At 44.3% G+C, this 20268-nt stretch overlaps 1 protein-coding gene across 1 annotated transcript in view; it reads left to right on the top strand.

Moving 5' to 3' along the window:
• The first annotated feature begins 2016 nt into the window (after nucleotides 1–2016).
• LOC120993698 (CMRF35-like molecule 5) overlaps nucleotides 2017–20268 on the top strand; it is a 70871-nt gene continuing 52619 nt past the window's right edge. The window contains exon 1 of the mRNA XM_040422172.1: nucleotides 2017–2134. Within this exon, the coding sequence (XP_040278106.1) occupies nucleotides 2089–2134 (46 nt within the window). The 5' untranslated portion in view covers nucleotides 2017–2088. The remainder of the gene's footprint in view (nucleotides 2135–20268) is intronic.

The following is a 20268-nucleotide window of genomic DNA, read 5'->3' on the forward strand; positions in this document are numbered from 1 at the left end:
ATGGCACTGTAGGGGGATCTGTGGATGGCACTGTAGGGGGATCTGTGGATGGCACTGTAGGGGGATCTGTGGATGGCACTGTAGGGGGATCTGTGGATGGCACTGTAGGGGGATCTGTGGATGGCACTGTAGGGGGATCTGTGGATAGCACTGTAGGGAGATCTGTGGATGGCACTGTAGGGGGATCTGTGGATGGCACTGTAGGGGGATCTGTGGATGGCACTGTAGGGGGATCTGTGGATGGCACTGTAGGGGGATCTGTGGATGGCACTGTAGGGGGATCTGTGGATGGCACTGTAGGGGGATCTGTGGATGGCACTGTAGGGGGATCTGTGGATGGCAGTGCCATCCACAGATCCCCCTACAGTGCCATCCACAGATACCCCCTCCCCTAAACAGTGCTATCATGGCACTGTTTAGGGGAGGGGGGATCTGTGGATGGCACTGTTTAGGGGGGATCTGTGGATGGCACTGTTTAGGGGGGAGATCTGTGGATGGCTCCCTGTATTTAATGCAGAGTGTGTGTGTATATAATGCACACACTCTGCATTAAATACAGGGAGTCACCCTCTTGCAGATGTGTGTATATAATGTAGAGTGTGTGCATTATATACACATACACTCTGCATTATAGCTGCATTTCCCACTCTAGTCTTATACTCGAGTCAATAATTTTTCCCATTTTTTTGGGGTAAAATTAGGGGCTCGGCTTATACTCGGGTCGGCTTATACTTGAGTATATACGGTAATTTGTCCCTCCTCCAGAAAATCTGTCAGGAAGAGCAACCTTAGGTTCCGGATAGACCTGGTTACCCATAGCAACCACTGAGTTCGAGGTCTGCTGCAGCTGCTGCCGCTGAAGGACCAACGCCCTCAATTCTGTCACTTCAAGAGACAGACCTTGCAACTGTTTTGCCAAAGCAGCAATAGGATCCATAGTGGATCTAAAAAAATTATATATTTTTTTTTTAAAAGAGCCAGATATAATACCACGTCTGATATGGCAGGTAACAGACATGCAGCGCAGAGAGGAGGGAAGGAGGGTACCCTTTCTCTAGAGAGAGGGAGGAGTGGTGACCCCTAACTCACCTAGCACTGGCACCTGGCTGCCCTGACGTCCCTAGACGGGCTGCTCACCCTTACGCCGATCACGTGCCTCATCCCTGGCTTACCCTGAAAGAAGCCCTAGGTAGTGGGTAGGGTGATGGGAGCACTAATCCTCACCACTGACACCTAGGGTAAAAACAGGGAAAGGACAAACAACACAAACACCACATGCAATCCCCAAAGGGAGACAACAAACAGGAGAGAACCGGAGATCCGACATCACCAGTTCTAACAGCTCCGCAAGCTGCACAGCAACTACAACTCCACCAGAGGTCAGAATAGAAAATCTGGAAGGTAGGTCTATATCTGGCAACAAGGGAAGTAGAAAGGGAGAATATATAGTAGCTACGAGTGGCTGACAAAGAACAGCTGAAAGGAAAAGCTAATGATTCCTAAATGGGACCAAAAGGATCGCAAACCTAAGCAGGAAAACCTAGACCGGAATCTATTCCCACAACTCGGTCATCGAGCGTTCTCTTGAAACCGAGCGAGTAGCCACCCGCTTCGACCTTCTGACCCCAGGCACAACAGGGTCAGCGATAGGTTGTGACACCATTGTGACAATAACTGATCATGATGCCAAAAGAGAAAGTGTCACCAGTGTATGTGAAGCACTACAAATCCTAAAGCCATCTTTTTAATATACACAGTATACATATAAATGATTAAAGTTACATTTTATTAGTAACCATCAGAAAATAGGCATACCTTTTGCCTTTGGGTGATTTGTATAAAAAATTAGACCCTTTTGAAATCTGACCCAGTTTATCTATAAGATTGACTGGTGGGTAGGGGACAGGGTGCTTACGCGCAAACAGGAAAAGTGGTTTTGCTGCTCGTGGCTATTCTTAGTTTTTTAAGTACCAATATGCATAGCATAGTAACATAGTTTGTAAGGGTGAAAAAAAGCATCCGTCCCTCCAGCTCAGCCTGTTATCCTGCAAGTTGATCATCACTGAAACACCTATAGAAGAAGAAGAAATGATGAGTTTCTTGTGGTTCCTTATCATGCTGTTTGTTTGGTCAGGTAAGAATATATATCTGTATATGGGACCAAATTTTACAGCTAATATGAGAGGTTTTACAATCAAATGTAGACTCCAGTATTGAAAAGTACTACTGAACATGCTACTGACAAATGCCTTATTAACAGAGAGTGAGGAAAAATTCCTAGGTCTTTTTTATGATCCATGCCATTTTTGGCATACTTCAGATTTAACAAACTCTGGCAAACTTGCTTTCAGTAGCCACTGGAAAAGGGTCACGACCGCCTGAGAAGAGTTATAGGTATTCATGGTATCTGCTTCATATCTTCAACCTGTTGATGATTAACAGCCCTTTCCTTAGTTTTTTCCCTAGGCAGCGTGCTGGGGAGAGCAGGAGCTCATGAATAACCATGACTCTTCTCAGGCAGCCATGACTCTTTTCCAGGTCCGGGCTGCAATGATTGTGATGCTGGTTCTTGGCAACCACTTACTTTTAGCTCATGAATGACACATTGCTGAAATCAGTGTGTCTGTAACTACTTCATGCTACCCTAATTGAGGGCACCATAAAGTTGATGACAGGTTCTCTTTAAGTGTGGTGGAAGATGAAGAAAGAGGTAAATCTTGATGTTACACCAAGCAGACAATTTAGTTATGTTGAGTCTACACAAGGCCATTTTGGAGCTTATATAGAACTACAAAATTAATCATACAATTATACAATTTCTTGTGGTTCACTGTTAAACAAACTATAGAACGCTACCAAACAATAATTGAATAATTGTCTGACCTGATATAAATAACAACGTAATATTCAAATGCTGCATAATAATTGATTTATTAACAATCCAAATGTATATAAGTAAAAACAACAGTAGCCATAGAATATGTGGGGACCTCATACTTAACCTGCTCTGGGTCTCCTATTCTGACAAATGCACTCTGATATGGTCAGGTTTCCTGATACAGTTTTGGAAGCCAAAATCAGGAGTGGACATAAAAGGAGAGAAAACAGATAGAAGATCCCTCTTTTTTTAATTAACTCCTGGTTTTGGCTTCCAAAACTGCATCAGGAATCCTGATCATACGGCCATAGTCCCACCTACAAATCAATATAAGGCGTGTAGGAAAATAAACCTACATGTATATTTCAAAATGAAAGTATCCAGGACAGTTACCTACACCAATCTGTACATGATTGCTAAGTACTAGTACTAAATGTGTACTGCATATATGGCACGGCACTTTATGCGTAAAAAACAGTTAATGTCTGCATAGGATCACTTTTTAACTGTATATAGATGGATATTGATTAATTAAGTCTCCAAATAGCCACTTCTCAATATCACAGTAAATAATCAGCGATTTTGTAACTGATATAGCTGGATATTCCACTGGCGCTTGTGCCCCGCTCCTCTATGTTTGGCTGCAGTATTGCAGTAGAACAGCACAAACTGCTGAACACCACACGTAAATTATAGACCAATCTCTATGATACCGCGCACTACCTTCCCCGAATAATATATGATCCCCCTGCTGAAAGATACCCGCAGTAGTACAATCAGTTTCTATTCCATATTACCTTACTGATGGTTTCTTTCTCTGTGGCATCTGTCTTTCTCTAAATGCAGTGTGGGACTCACGCTGTAACGGGTCTGGTAGCTAGGCTATGGATCGCGCCCCGGCCGGTGGCGTAATTCCGTTTGTTCAGAATTGTAACTCGTGCACTAAAGGAGCAACTAGTGATGGTTGCAAGTGCCAAACTTCTTTCCAACATGTTTCGGACAGTGCACTGTCCTTTATCAGGGAAACTAGCTGGCGCTCCTAGATACCTTACTTATATACACTTTCTCTTAATTACTCGGTTTTAATCCCTTGCCTACCGCCTCATAGTGTATTACGTTGTCCTTGGTGACAAGAACTACTACCACTTTCACTACATTTTTATCACTCCACATTCCTATTCAAACGCAAACAGTTCTATTTTATAGGTCAGGGCTGGCCAACCTGCAGCTCTCCAGCTGTTGTAAAACTACAACTCCCACCATTCCCTGCTGTAGGCTGATAGCTGTAGGCAGACTGGGCATGCTGGGAGTTGTAGTTTTGCAACAGCTGGAGAGCCGCAGGTTGGCCAGTCCTGTTATAGGTTATAAACAGTGGCTCACCAATGAGCACTAACCATAGGGATGGTGCTCACTCCCAGGGCCACACCCTCTGCCCAGGTAAATCAGTGCAATAAAAAGAGAAAAAAAATTGTAGGGCACACAAAATATTTGGATGACCGGAAATATTCAAATGGCAATATAAAATCCTTTAATTCTAAAACAACTAGTATATAAAAAAAACATATAAAAAAAATGGTGTTACTGAATGTTACATACACATCCCATGTTAAATCCTGATTGCATATTGGTACTAAGTAATGATGACATATAAAGCATTGGTCAACACAAATGGTAACGACGGTTATCCTGGTGCTAAGCACTCAGTTCAAATATGTGTGGATCAATGTTCCATAACCTTTGCCTATTATGTACATAAGGCAAATATAACCTAAATCACCTAAAAATATGGAGAATACATTGGATAAATAATAAAGATAAAAATATTAGAAGTGATAAAATTGATGTTGTAAAGAATATCTTCAATTTTGCATGATATGCAACACACTCCTTATGTGTTCACCAATATGTAAATGCTGGACGTGTTGCTTGCCCTTAAATGGCCATAAATACTTACTCAATGTTCGTCTGCTGATAAGTTTCTATTTGCATTACTTCTCCACTAATGTTAGTAGATATATGTACCGTATTTTTCGCTCCATAAGACACATTTCCCCCCCCCCCCAAGTGGGGGGGAAATGACCCTGCGTCTTATGGGGCGAATATTAATGAGCTTCCATTATGGAAGCGCTCATTAGTACCGGAGGAGCGGGAAGCGGTGAAGGATCTGTACTCACCGGTTCCTGGTCCTCCGCTGTCGGCTGTGCAGGGCTGCGCACAGCGTGAGTCGCTCTGTGACGTCATTCTGTGCGCGCCAGTTCACAGAGCACAGCCGACAGCTGATGAAGAGGATCGCGATGGTGAGGAGTGGTGGCGTCTAGGAGCAAGAGAGGTAACTGATTGTTTTTATTTTTTCATTTGAAGCAATATGGGGCTTATAAAGAGGCAATGGGGGCTGAAAAAGAGGCAATGGGGGCTGATAAAGAGGCAATGGGGCTGATAAAGAAGCAATAGTGGGCTTATAAAAAGGCAATGGGGGCTGATAAAGAGGCAATGGAGCTGATAAAAAGGCAATGGGGGCTGATAAAGAGGCAATGGGGGCTTATAAAAAGGCAATGGGGCTTATAAAAAGGCAATGGGGGCTGATAAAGAGGAAGTGGGGGCTGATAAAAAGAGGCAATGGGGGCTGATATGAGACTAAGGCTAGTCAAAAGAGGCATGAGGGGCTGATTTAAGACTGGGGGTCTGATCTGAGGTCTGAATGGGGTCTTATTTACAAACCGGATTCCAAAAAAGTTGAGACACTATACAAATCGTGAATAAAAACTGAATGCAATGATGTGGAGGTGCCAACTTCTAATATTTTATTCAGAATAGAACATAAATCACGGAACAAAAGTTTAAACTGAGAAAATGTACAATTTTAAGGGAAAAATATGTTAAATCAGAATTTCATGGTGTCAACAAATCCCCAAAAAGTTGGGACAAGGCCATTTTCACCACTGTGTGGCATCTACCCTTCTTCTTACAACACTCAACAGACGTCTGGGGACCGAGGAGACCAGTTTCTCAAGTTTAGAAATAGGAATGCTCTCCCATTCTTGTCTAATACAGGCCTCTAACTGTTCAATCGTCTTGGGCCTTCTTTGTTGCACCTTCCTCTTTATGATGCGCCAAATGTTCTCTATAGGTGAAAGATCTGGACTGCAGACTGGCCATTTCAGTACCCGGATCCTACTCCTACGCAGCCATGATGTTGTGATTGATGCAGAATGTGGTCTGGCATTATCTTGTTGAAAAATGCAGGGTCTTCCCTGAAAGAGATGACGTCTGGATGGGAGCATATGTTGTTCTAGAACCTGAATATATTTTTCTGCATTGATGGTGCCTTTCCAGACATGCAAGCTGCCCATGCCACACGCACTCATGCAACCCCATACCATCAGAGATGCAGGCTTCTGAACTGAGCGTTGATAACAACTTGGGTTGTCCTCTTTGGTCCGGATGACATGGCGTCCCAGATTTCCAAAAAGAACTTTGAATCGTGACTCGTCTGACCACAGAACAGTCTTCCATTTTGCCACACTCCATTTTAAATGATCCCTGGCCCAGTGAAAACACCTGAGCTTGTGGATCTTGCTTAGAAATGGCTTCTTCTTTGCACTGTAGAGTTTCAGCTGGCAACGGCGGATGGCACGGTGGATTGTGTTCACTGACAATGGTTTCTGGAAGTATTCCTGAGCCCATTCTGTGATTTCCTTTACAGTAGCATTCCTGTTTGTGGTGCAGTGTCGTTTAAGGGCCCGGAGATCACGGGCATCCAGTATGGTTTTACGGCCTTGACCCTTACGCACAGAGATTGTTCCAGATTCTCTGAATCTTCGGATGATGTTATGCACAGTTGATGATGATAGATGCAAAGTCTTTGCAATTTTTCGCTGGGTAACACCTTTCTGATATTGCTCCATTATCTTTCTGCGCAACATTGTGGGAATTGGTGATCCTCTACCCATCTTGGCTTCTGAGAGACACTGCCACTCTGCGAAGTTCTTTTTATACCCAATCATGTTGCCAATTGACCTAATTAGTGTTAATTGGTCTTCCAGCTCTTCGTTATGCTCAAATTTACTTTTTCCAGCCTCTTATTGCTACTTGTCCCAACTTTTTGGGGATTTGTTGACACCGTGAAAATTGGAATCAACGTACTTTTCCTTTAAAATGATACATTTACTCAGATTAAACGTTTGATCTGTCATCTACGTTCTATTACAAATAAAATATTGTCATTTGCCATCTCCACATCATTGCATTCAGTTTTTATTCACAATTTTTTCAGTGTCCCAACTTTTTTGGAATCCGGTTTGTATATTGGGGCTCATATCTGAGGTCTGATTGGGGGACATTCACTTTTGCGTGTGAGCGGGGGTCTGATTGTGGGTCTGATCTGAGGTCTTATTGGGGCCTTATTAACATTGGGGGACTGATTGGGGCTGTTATCTGAGGTCTGATTAACATTGGGGGATTGATTGCTGATCTGACCTGAGGTGTAATGAAACATATTTTTTTCTTATTGTCCCCCTCTAAAACCTAGGTGCGTCTTATGGGCTGGTGCATCTTATAGGGCGAAAAATACGGTATTGGTGGCTACATTACCTGTCCGTTGACCCGGAGTTATGCGGGGGATATATAAATGTATCGCGGCAGTCCTTGTATAGTTGTACTATGTCAGTATATTACATGGCCGCAGCATACGTGTAGATGTTGCGCTAAGCCGGCGTCCCACGTGGCGTCCCAGTGGTTAGAAGCTCGCTGATATATCCTGCACTTCAAAATGCTCTGCTGCTAATGATAATGGAGCGCTCCTGTTGCTCAATAAAGCAATTTCATCGGGTCCAGACGTTGATGCTTATGGGTATATTAGCCCCAATATACAGTCTCTAGGTCTTGTCATCAAATGTGTTTCGAGGCTTACTGCTCCTTCATCAGTGGTTGACTTCATATTGCACCTTGGCTCCCTATATAGGGGAGTATCACTTAGGAGAGGTGTAGGTTCGGTGGAGAATAACATATGGACCGGATCAGATGTTTTATGCCAATATCCCAATTTATCTCAATTGGAGTCAAATGTCCACGTTACTGCCCCATAATGTCCCCTACGTCCCCGCCCCGTCCCCCCCTCCCTTCCTCCCTCCCCCTTATCAATGTTACTAAATGCTCATATTTATAAACCTAATGCCTTTAGGCCTGCAACCATAGGAGCATTCATGCCTCTCTAACTGTTAACCTGCACGAAATGCTATATTAATATTTATAGGAGCGCAAGCTATTATGCCGGCTCTCTAGCAGCTGAACCTGGACGTCCGAGCACTCCCGGCGTCATTCAGTTGCCAAGGCGCTGCATTCAGCCCTCCTCCTGGCCGCCCCACGTGACCGGACGTTGCGCTGCGCTCCACGGCTTGGTGCGGTCCATTGGCGTTCACGTGATCGGATGATCCCACTCCCAGAGGCGGTCGCGACACACAGGGCGCGCGCTCTGCTGTTTAAATACAGCGTCCTCATGGCAATTCGGTGTGCAGCTGATAACATCAGATCAGCTGCCCCAGAGGCTCCCCTCTTCAAAGAATCTGTGGGGTCCTCCTTCCTTTAGGACCATCAATGTCCCTTTCTCTTCAATCCTAGTGATCCACTGATCTAAGGTATGCCCTGTTCCATTCTTCTTTTAGTTCCCAATATATGTGAACCCCCTTTTTTCTAGACCTTCATGTTAAATATATTTTTCCTTGCAGGATTACTTATTGTACATTTTGGATCTCTTCCCCTGATGATTTATCACTTGAAACGTGACACGCTGGGAACCATCCTATAGGGCATAAATAGGGATACCTCCCTATTCTAGGGTAAGGTATCCGGACAGGGCCGCCCCTTGCGGGGTAGGAACTCTGTGTAGATAGGCAGGTGAACACTGGCATTGCCCCCTTCCCCAATCAGGGCCTACTAGGGTCAGGGGTTCCCTGCACCAGTCTACATCTTGCAATTACCTACGACTACATCTAACCCTCGGCCCAGACGCGGTATTATTTCCACCACGCTAGGCTGATCCCTACCAGGGGGCATCTAAATGGTAAGACTGCTCCATAAATTTTAGCCATATTTCAAGCATCTGTTTGTGGCGCTATATATTTTATATAATCTAACAGTAAAAGTTATATTTTAAGCTCTCCCAAATTCTATATTGCCCCATAATGTCCACAAATCTTGGGTGTCTCATGAAAATGCTTCAATCATATTACGAATATATAACAAATATATAACTCCCCTATATAATTTAGATAATTAAAGACGCTGAATGCATTTTATTTGTGTCTTTCTTGCCGTAAAGATGCTAAATGCATTTTCTTTGCTTCTTTCTTGCGGTAATGATACCCAGAAATCCAATGTCATCAATCCACATTTCTAGCACTAAAAGTGTCTACTTATTAAAAATAAAAAATAAATAGATAAATAATAAAATTTTATAATTTAAATCTATATGTATTGTGTGGGGAGTCTTCTGTACGGTTCAGACCTACTGTACACACTTTATTTTCTATATATGAGCATATATACTGCTGATTATCTATCTTGCTTTAATCGTATTCTATATAGGGGTGATGTGAGGAGCAGAAAAATGGGGGAAGTGGATGGGGCCGGCCAGGAAGGGGAGATCGAGGTGCTGGTAAAACAGCCGGACCCCGATTTCCCATCCCTCAACCGACACCCACCCTAAAAACTATAAAAATCCAAACAATTCCATCTCCGCATTCAGGCCAGTCGGTACTAATGTATCAAATTCAAATATTTTCCTAGATTCTGCTCTAGACATATTTGCGAGATGGTTACCTCCTCACCATGGTTTCCAGATTTTTTCTAGGGCCACAAATACAAGTGAAGTGACGTCTTCATTATGGTATTGTTTGTAGTGTTGTGAAACTGTATGATTTTCAAATCCATTTTTAATGTTGTTGATATGTTCAGCTGTTAGTTTTTTCAGTGTTCTCTTTGTGCATCCAATATATTGTTTATGACATGGGCATTCTAAAAGGTAGATCATATCTGTCGTATTAGAGGACAAACTGTCCCTAATAGTGTGACGGAATGGACTATGGGTAGAGTGTACCTCTATATTCTTTCTTGGAAAATTGTCGTTCTGCAGTTATTACACATACCACGTCTGTGAAATCTCTTTGAGAACAACCAATTGGAATTTGTACCTAATGATCTTTTCTTTTTTATGGATGGTGCTACTAGCAAACCTAAACTGGGTGCCTTTGTACAGTGGATATACAAAGTCAACACACCCCTGTTAAGAACTTTTTCCACCTTTAATGAGACCTATAAACTGTACAACTCAATTGAAAAACAAACTGAAATCTTTTAGGTAGAGGGAAGAAAAAAATAAAAAATAAATAATAATATGGTTACATAAGAGTGCACACCGTTAAACTAATACTTTGTTAAAGGACCTTTTGATTTTATTACAGCACTCAGTCTTTTTGGAGTCTATCAGCATGGCACATTTTGACTTGGCAAGATTTGCCCACTCTTCTTTGCAAAAACACTCCAAATCTGTCAGATTACGAGGGCATCTCCGGTGCACATCCCTCTTTAGATCACCCCACAGATTTTCAATCGGATTCAGGTCTGGGCTCTGGCTGGGTCATTCCTTTAACTTTAATCTTCTTCTGGTGAAGCCGTTCCTTTGTTGATTTGGATGTATGCTTTGGGTCTTTGTCATGATGAAAGATGAAGTTCCTCTTCATGTTCAGCTTTCTAGCAGAAGCCTGAAGGTTTTGTGCCAATATTGACTGGTATTTGGAACTGTTCATAATTCCCTCTAGCTTAACTGAGGCCCCAGTTCCAGCTGAAGAAAACCAGCCCCAAAGCATAATTCTGCCACCACCATGCTTCACTGTGGGGATGGTGTTCTTTTGGTGATGTGCATTGTTGTTTTTTTGTGCCAAACATATATTTTAGAATTATGGCAAAAAAGTTCAACCTTGGTTTCATCAGACCATGACACCTTTTCCCACATGCTTTTGGGAGACTTCAGGTGTCTTTTTGCAAAATGTAGACTGGCTTGGATGTTTTTCTTCATTAGAAAAGGCTTTCGTCTTGCCACTCTACCCCATAGCCCAGACATATGAAGAATACGGGAAATTGTTGTCACATGTACCACACAGCCAGTACTTGCCAGATATTTCTGCAGCTCCTTTAATGTTGCTTCAGGCCTCTTGGTAGCTTCCCAGACCAGTTTTCTTCTCGTCGTTTCAAACAAATGCTGCACTACCCAAATGCACTATATAGAAAGTATATAATTGGTATATAACACCCCTGCTTCAATCAGTTTTTTGGGGGGGCAACTGGTATATCACACTAGTAGAAATTATTTGTTCCAATAGCATTTATCCCTCTGTGCAGCTGCAGTATCGCAGCAAAACCGCAAACAAATGCTGCACTGCCCAAATGCACTATATAGAAAGCATATAATTGGCATATAACACCCCTGCTTCAATCAGTTTTTTTGGGAGGACACTGGTATATCACACCAGTAGAAATTATTTGTTCCAATAGCGTTTGTCACTCTATGTAACTGAAGTAACATAGCAAAACCGCAAACAAATGCTGCACTGCCCAAATGCACTATATAGAAAGCATATAATTGGTATATAACACCCCTGCTTCAATCCGTTTTTTGGGGGGGCAACTGGTAAATCACAGCAGTAGAAATTATTTGTTCCAATTACGTTTGTCACTATCTGTAGTTGAGGTAACGCAGCTAAACCGCAAAACAAATGCTGCACTACCCAAATGCACTATATAGAAAGTATATAATTGGTATATAACACCCCTGCTTCAATCGTTTTTTTGGGGGGCAACTGGCATATCACACCAGTAGAAATTATTTGTTACAATGGCGTTTGTCACTATCTGTAGCTGAGGTAACTCAGCAAAACTGCAAACAAATGCTTCACTACCTAAATGCACTATATAGAAAGTATATTAATGATATATCACACCCCTGCTTCAATCAGTTTTTTTGGGGGGCAACTGGTATATCACACCAGTAGAAATTATTTGTTCCAATAGCGTTTGACACTCTGTGTAGCTGCGGAATCGCAGCAGAACGGCACACAACTGCTGCACAATACAAATGCACTATAATATACTTTCTATGTTAGAAAGTATATTACACCCCTCAGTATAGCACACCTATCGATAGCACACTACAGTTGCAAGAAAAAGTATGTGAACCCTTTGGAATGATATGGATTTCTGCACAAATTGGTCATAAAATGTGATCTGATCTTCATCTAAGTCACAACAATAGACAATCACAGTCTGCTTAAAGAGGACCTTTCACTACTCTAGAAACTAAAAACTAACTATATCAGTGGGCAGAGCGGCGCCCAGGGGTCCCCCTGCACTTACTAGTATGTCTGGGCGCCGCTCCGTTCGCCCGGTATAGGCTCCAGTGTCTGCGCTCCCTCTGCTGTACTGGAGTGATTTTTTGTATGAGGCGTGTCCCTTGCTGCAGCGCTTGCCAATCGCAGCGCACAGCTCATAGCCTGGCTATGAGCTGTGCGCTGCGATTGGCAAGCGCTGCAGCAAGGGACACGCCTCATACAAGAAATCACTCCAGTACAGCAGAGGGAGCGCAGACACTGGAGCCTATACCGGGCGAACGGAGCGGCGCCCAGACATACTAGTAAGTGCAGGGGGACCCCTGTACGCCGCTCTGCCCACTGATATAGTTAGTTTTTAGTTTGTAGAGTAGTGAAAGGTCCTCTTTAACCACCTCAGCTTCCCTAGCTTAAACCCCCTTAATGACCAGACCACTTTTTACAATTCTGCACTACACTACTTTCACGGTCATACAACTTACCAACCAAATGAATTTTACCTCCTTTTCTTCTCACAAATACAGCTTTCATTTAGTGGTATTTGATTGCTGCTAAGATTTTTCGTTTTTCCGATATTAATCAAAATAGGCCCCAATTTTCTCAAAAAAAGTGTATTTTTAACTTTCTCTGGTTAAATTGTTCAAATATAATTACATTTCTATACAAGTTTGTGTCAGAATTTATTGTGCTACATGTCTTTGATAAAAAAAATCCAATAAGTGTATATTTATTGGTTTGCGCAAAAGTTATAGCATTTACAAACTATGGTACAAAAATATGAATTTCCGCATTTTGAAGCAGCTCTGACTTTCTGAGCACCTGTCATGTTTCTTGAGGTGCTAGAATGCCAGGATAGTATAAATACCCCCCAAATGACCCCATTTTAGAAAGAAGACACCCCAAAGTATTTGCGGAGGGGCATGATGAGTTCATGTATGATTTAATATTTTTTCACAAGTTAGCGGAAAATGACATTTTCTGAGAAAAAATAAAAAAGTTTCCATTTCTGCTAACTTCTGGCAAAAAAAAAAAAAAAACTCCCACGGACTCACTATGCCCCTCAGTGAATACCTTGGGGTGTCTACTTTCCGAAATGGGGTCATTTGTGGGGTGTGTTTACTGTTCTGGCATTTTGGGCGGGGCTAAATTGTGAGCAACCCTGTAAAGCCTAAAGCTACTCGTTGGACTTTCGGCCCCTTTACGCACCTAGGCTGCAAAAAAGTGTCACACATGTGGTATCGCCGTACTCAGGAGAAGTAGAGCAATGTGTTTTGGGGTGTATTTTTACATATACCCATGCTGGGTGAGAGAAATATCTCTGTAAATTGACAACTTTGTATAAAAAAATAAAAAAGTTAAAAAGTTGTCATTTACAGAGATATTTCTCACACACAGTATAGGTATATGTAAAAATACACCCCAAAACACATTGCCCTACTTCTCCTGAGTACGGCGATACCACATGTGTGACACTTTTTTGCATCCTAGGTGCACAAAGGGGCCCAAATTCCAATGAGTACCTTTAGGATTTCACAGGGCATTTTTTACGCATTTGGATTCCAAACTACTTCTCACGCTTTAGGGCCCCTAAAATACCAGGGCAGTATAAATACCCCACAAGTGACCCCATTTTGGAAAGAAGACACCCCAAGGTATTCCGTGAGGGGCATGGCGAGTTCCTAGAATATTTTTTCTTTTGGCACAAGTTAGCAGAAAATGATTTTTTATATATTTTTTTCTCTTACAAAGTCTCATATTCCACTAACTTGTGACAAAAAATATAATTTTTACATGAACTCGCCATACCCCTTACGAAAGTATCACACATGTGATATCGCCGTACTCAGGAGAAGTAGGGCAATGTGTTTTGGGGTGTATTTTTACATATACCCATGCTGGGTGAGAGAAATATCTCTGTAAATGACAACTTTTCCCATTTTTTTTATACAAAGTTGTCAATTCACAGAGATATTTCTCTCACCCAGCATGGGTATATGTAAAAAGACACCCAAAACACATTGCCCTACTTCTTCTGAGTACAGAGATACCACATGTGTGACACTTTTTTGCAGCCAAGATGCGCAAAGGGGCCGAAAGTCCAACGAGTACCTTTTAGGAGGGCATTTTTAGGCATTTGGATTCCAGACTTCTTCTCACGCTTTAGGGCCCCTAAAATGCCAGGGCAGTATAAATACCCCACATGTGACCCCATTTTGGAAAGAAGACACCCTAAGGTATTCCGTGAGGGGCATGGCAAGTTCATGGAAGATTTTTTATTTTTTTTGGCACAAGTTAGCGAAAATTTATTTTATTTATTTTTTTCTCACAAAGTCTCCCTTTCCGCTAACTTGTGACAAAAGTTCAATCTTTCATGTACTCAATATGCCCCTCAGCGAATACCTTGGGGTGTCTTCTTTCCAAAATTGGGTCATTTGTGGGGTGTTTGTACTGCCCTGGCATTTGAGGGTCTCCGCAATCATTACATGTATGGCCAGCATTAGGAGTTTGGGTCCGCATCCGAGCCGCCGTTTTGGCGGCTCGGATGTGGACCCATTAATTTCAATGGGGCCGACAAAAGATGCGGACAGCACTACGTGTGCTGTCCGCATCCGTGGCTCCGTTCCGCGGCCCCGCTAAAAAAATATAACATGTCCTATTCTTGTCCGCGCTTTGCGGACAAGAATAGGCATTTATATTGCCGGCGCCCGTTCCATTCCGCAAATTGCGGAAGTCAACACGGGCGCCTTCCATTTTCTGCGCATCCGCGGTTTGCGGACCGCAAAAAATGGCACGGTCGTGTGCATGAGGCCTTATATTGAGAATACAGGTAATGAGATTTTTTTTTTTTTCGTTCAGCCTCTGGGCTGAAAGAAAAAATTAACGGCACAGATTTCTTCATTCGCATGGATCAATGTAGATGAAAAAATCTCTGCCAAAAAATGTGCAAAAAAAAAAAAGCTGCGATCGCTAATAAAGATCCAAAAAGCTCAAAAGTGATCTTTATAGCGCCGCAGCGATTTTACGGTGTTTTTGAAGTGATCAGGAAAAAAACATTTCTGTCACTGCGGTGGGGCGGACTGAATGCAAGTGTGCGCTCAAGATTAGGCCTGATCGGGCGAACACTGCGTTTTTTGTAGAGCCTAAGGTGACCCTAATGTACTGATATAGATCTGATTGCGATCAGTTTTGATCACTTACAGATACTATATAGTACTAGTGCTGATTAGCGACAGCGATGAACCTAATCAGTGACTAATCAGTGACTGCGGTGCGGTGGGCGCTAACTACCTAACAAGTGGCTAACTAACTGGCGGTGATAAGGGACCCTTAGGCCCCATTCACACGTCCGCAATTCTGTTCTGCATTTTGCAGAACGGAATTGCGGACCCATTCATTTCTATGGGTACAGACTTTGTCCTGCTCGGATCCGGAATTGCGGATCTGCACTTCCGGGTCCGCACTTCCGTTCCGCAAAAATATAGAACATGTCCTATTCTTGTCCGCAATTGCGGACAAGAAAAGGCATTTTCTATATAGTTCTGGCAATGTGCGGATCCGCAAAATGCGGAAAGCACATATCCAGTGTCCGTGTTTTGCGGATCCGCGGATCTGTGGATCCGCAAAACACATACGGACGTCTGAATGGAGCCTTACAGGGGGGTGATCAATGACAGGGGGGTGATCAGGGAGTCTATATGGGGTGATCAGGGGTTAATAAGTGACAGTTGGGGTGTAGTGTAGTGTGGTGATTGGTGCTACTTACAGAGCTGCCTGTGTCCTCTGGTGGTCGATCCAAGCAAAAGGGACCACCAGAGGACCAGGTAGCAGGTATATCAGACGCTGTTAACAAAACAGCGTCTAATATACCTTTCTGGGGTTAAAAAAATCGCATCTACAGCCTGCCAGCGAATGATCGCTGCTGGCAGGCTGTAGATCAACTCGTTTACCTTGCGATCCTGTGAACGCGCGCTCCTGTGAGCACGCGTTCACAGGAAATCTCGGCTCACGTGAGATGACGCGCCGCGTTAGGCGGTCGGGAAGTGGTTAAACTAATAACACGCAAGGAATTAAATGTTACCATGTTTTTATTGAACACACCATGTAAACATTCACAGTGCAGGTGGAAAAAGTATGTGAACCCCTAGACTAATGACATCTCTAAGAGCTAATTGGAGTTAGGTGTCGGCCAACTGGAGTCCAATCAATGAGATGAGATTGGAGGTGTTGGTTACAGCTGACCTGCCCTATAAAATACACACACCAGTTCTGGGTTTGCTTTTCACAAGAAGCATTGCCTGATGTGAATGATGCCTCGCACAAAAGAGCTCTCAGAAGACCTACGATTAAGAATTGTTGACTTGCATAAAGCTGGAAAGGGTTATAAAAGTATCTCCAAATGCCTTGCTGTTCATCAGTCCACAGTAAGACAAATTGTCTATAAATGGAGAAAGTTCAGCACTGCTGCTACTCTCCCTAGAAGTGGCCGTCCTGTAAAGATGCCTGCAAGTGCACAGAGCAGACTGCTCAATGAGGTGAAGAAGAATCCTAGAGTGTCAGCTAAAGACTTACAAAAGTCTCTGGCATATGCTAACATCCCTGTTAGCGAATCTACGATACGTAAAACACTAAACAAGAATGAATTTTATGGGAGGATACCACAAAGGAAGCCACTGCTGTCCAAAAAAAACATTGCTGCGCGTTTACAGTTTGCACAAGAGCACCTGGATGTTCCACAGCAGTACTGGCAAAATATTCTGTGGACAGATGAAACCAAAGTTGAGTTGTTTGAAAGAAACACACAACACTATGTGTGGAGAAAAAGAGGCACAGCACACCAACATCAAAACCTCATCCCAACTGTAAAGTATGGTGGTGGGGGCATCATGGTTTGGGACTGCTTTGCTGCGTCAGGGCCTGGACGGATTGCTATCATCGAAGGAAAAATGAATTCCCAAGTTTATCAAGCCATTTTGCAGGAGAACTTAAGGCCAACTGTCCACCAGCTGAAGCTCAACAGAAGATGGGTGTTGCAACAGGACAGCGAAAGCATAGAAGTAAATCAACAACAGAATGGCTTAAACAGAAGAAAATACGCCTTTTGGAGTGGCCCTGTCAGAGTCCTGACCTCAACCCGATTGAGATGATTGCTGTGGCATGACCTCCAGAAAGCGATTCACACCAGACATCCCAAGAATATTGCTGAACTGAAACAGTTCTGTAAAGAGGAATGGTCAATAATTACTCCTGACCGTTGTGCACATCTGATCTGCAACTACAGGAAACGTTTGGTTGAAGTTATTGCTGCCAAAGAAGGTTCAACCAGTTATTAAATCCAAGGGTTCACATACTTTTTCCACCTGCACTGTGAATGTTTACATGGTGTGTTCAATAAAAACATGGTAACATTTAATTCCTTGTGTGTTATTAGTTTAAGCAGACTGTGATTGTCTATTGTGACTTAGATGAAGATCAGATCACATTTTATGACTAATTTGTGCAGAAATAAATATAATTCCAAACGGTTCACATACTTTTTCTTGCAACTGTATACCAGTCCTTAAAAAGACTTTTGTGGCCCTATTAGCTAGCGTTTGGTGTCCCTAACAGTCTGTCCCTGCTCCACACAGCATCCTCTTTCTCCACTGGTAAAAGACTGAATGTAAAATGGCGGCCAGATGGGGTTTATTTATAAGGTAGGGGGTATGTCTATGTGCTGAAACTTATCAATTGGCTGTCCTGTACCACTGTCATGGTCTTACCTGCTTGCTGCTCTCCTTCGTTTGACATGTGCTGGCGGCCATCTTGGGTCCTGGGTTTCTTGTAGCCTTCCACCCTGCGGCTCCTCCTTCCCCTGGGAGGAGCTGGATGCCTAGCTCATATATATAGGAGGTCTGTGGCTTCAGTTCCTTGCTTGGTCCTCTTGTGTTCACATGCTTCTAAGACTGCTGCTGCTTCTGGTTCCTGATCCTGGCTTCGTCTGACTACCCTGCTGGTTCCTGATCCTGGCTTCGTCTGACTACCCTGCTGGTTCCTGATCCTGGCTTCGTCTGACTACCCTGCTGGTTCCTGATCCTGGCTTCGTCTGACTACCCTTCTGGTTCCTGACCTCTGGCTTCGCAAAGACTCTGCTCGGTTTCACCATCCGTTTGGACTTTTGCTTTACAGCTTTATTTTCAATAAAGCCTTCTTATTTTCACTTACCTCTTGTTGTACGTCTGGTTCATGGTTCCGTGACATTAGGACCAAGCCATGAATTCTGACGGTACAGGGCCATCCTCGCTACCCACGCTGGTTGCCAGACTTGATCAGCAGGATCACCTGTTGGGTCGGTTCGCTGTGGCGTTGCAAACCCTGCTTGAACGCACGGCTCATTTCGCTCCCGTTGCCGATGGGTCGGTTGTCGCTCCTGGGCTCGCTCCTACTGCCGCTCCCGTTGTTGCGCCAGAGTCTACCCCGACACCTGTTGTTGCGCCTGCGGTGTTTCGGGGTATGACCGGTTCTGCCCCTCTTCCACAGCGCTTTGGGGGAGAGCCAACTCAGTGCCGAGGTTTCCTTAACCAGGTGGGCATTTATTTCGAGTTGCTGCCACATGCCTTTCCTACTGAGAGATCAAGGGTGGGCTTCTTGATCTCGCTGCTCTCGGACAAGGCCTTGGCCTGGGCCAGCCCTTTATGGGAGAACAACAATCCGGTGGTTGCCGAGTTTTCCGGTTTTGTTGCTTCTCTTCGGAAGGTATTCGATGTGCCGGCTCGTGCTGCCTCTGCTGCGAAGCTCCTTATGTCCATCAGACAGGGTTCACGATCCGTAGCTGAATACGCCATTGAGTTTCGTACCCTGGCAGCAGAGGTGGGCTGGAATAATGAGGCTCTGGTCGCTGCTTTCTCTCATGGTCTCTCGGATGCCTTGAAGGATGAGGTTGCAGCTAAGGACCTACCAGTTGAGCTCGAGTCTCTTATTTCTTTCCTGATTTTGATTGACTCCAGACTCAGGGAGAGACCTTCCTTTAAGGAGAACCTGCGGAGGTCTTCTAACAGATTGGTGCCTACGTTTGCTGTCCCACCCGTGCCTCCCTCTCCTCCCACGCCTCCTGGGGATGACTTGTCTGGGGGTGAACCCATGCAGCTGGGGTTTGCTCGCCTGTCCGAGGGGGAGAGGGCACTCCGGAGACGCGAGGGCCGATGCATGTACTGTGGTCTCGGTGGGCATTTTCGGTTGGCATGTCCGAACCGTCCGGGAAACGCTCGTACCCTGAGATCCTGTCGGGGGCAGATCTTGGGTGGAGTCTCCTCGTCCCCGGTTTCCCGTGTTGACAAACCACTGATCACTGTTGTCCTCTCCTGGGTCGGGGGCTCGGTGACGACCCAGGCGTTGGTGGACTCTGGTGCTGGTGGTTTGTTCATTGATAGTGTGTTCGCTGCCGCCAATTCCATTCCTCTGCAGGCTCGAGGTTCCCCACTGGCTCTTGAGGCGATAGACGGCAGACCCCTTCTGCCGCCACACGTGACTCATGAGACCCTTCCAGTGGGGATAGCCATTGGTGCCGTTCACAGAGAGTCGGTCTGCCTCCAGGTTATTTCGTCTCCACACTACTCGGTGGTCTTGGGGTACCCCTGGCTCCAGAAGCATAATCCGACTTTCGATTGGAGATCGGTCGAGATCCTCTCGTGGTCACCGCAGTGTGGGGCTAGTTGCATCCATGGGTCTGTCAAGTTGCTGTGTACTTCCTCGGACTCTCTGTTGCCTCCTGAATACGAGGAGTACCGGGATGTATTCGATAAGGTGCGCGCGGTTGCCCTACCTCCGCACCGCCCATACGATTGTGCCATAGAGTTACAATCTGGTGCCGTTCCTCCTCGTGGCAAAGTCTATCCACTGTCGGTAGCGGAGAATGAGGCCATGGAGGAGTACGTGAGGGAGGCGCTTTCACGCGGACACATTCGCAAATCTTCGTCCCCGGCAGGGGCTGGATTTTTCTTTGTGAAAAAGAAGGGTGGTGAGTTGAGGCCTTGCATC

The sequence above is a fragment of the Bufo bufo genome, chromosome 3 (genome assembly GCF_905171765.1).
Source record: "Bufo bufo chromosome 3, aBufBuf1.1, whole genome shotgun sequence".
Classification (NCBI taxonomy): domain Eukaryota; kingdom Metazoa; phylum Chordata; class Amphibia; order Anura; family Bufonidae; genus Bufo; species Bufo bufo.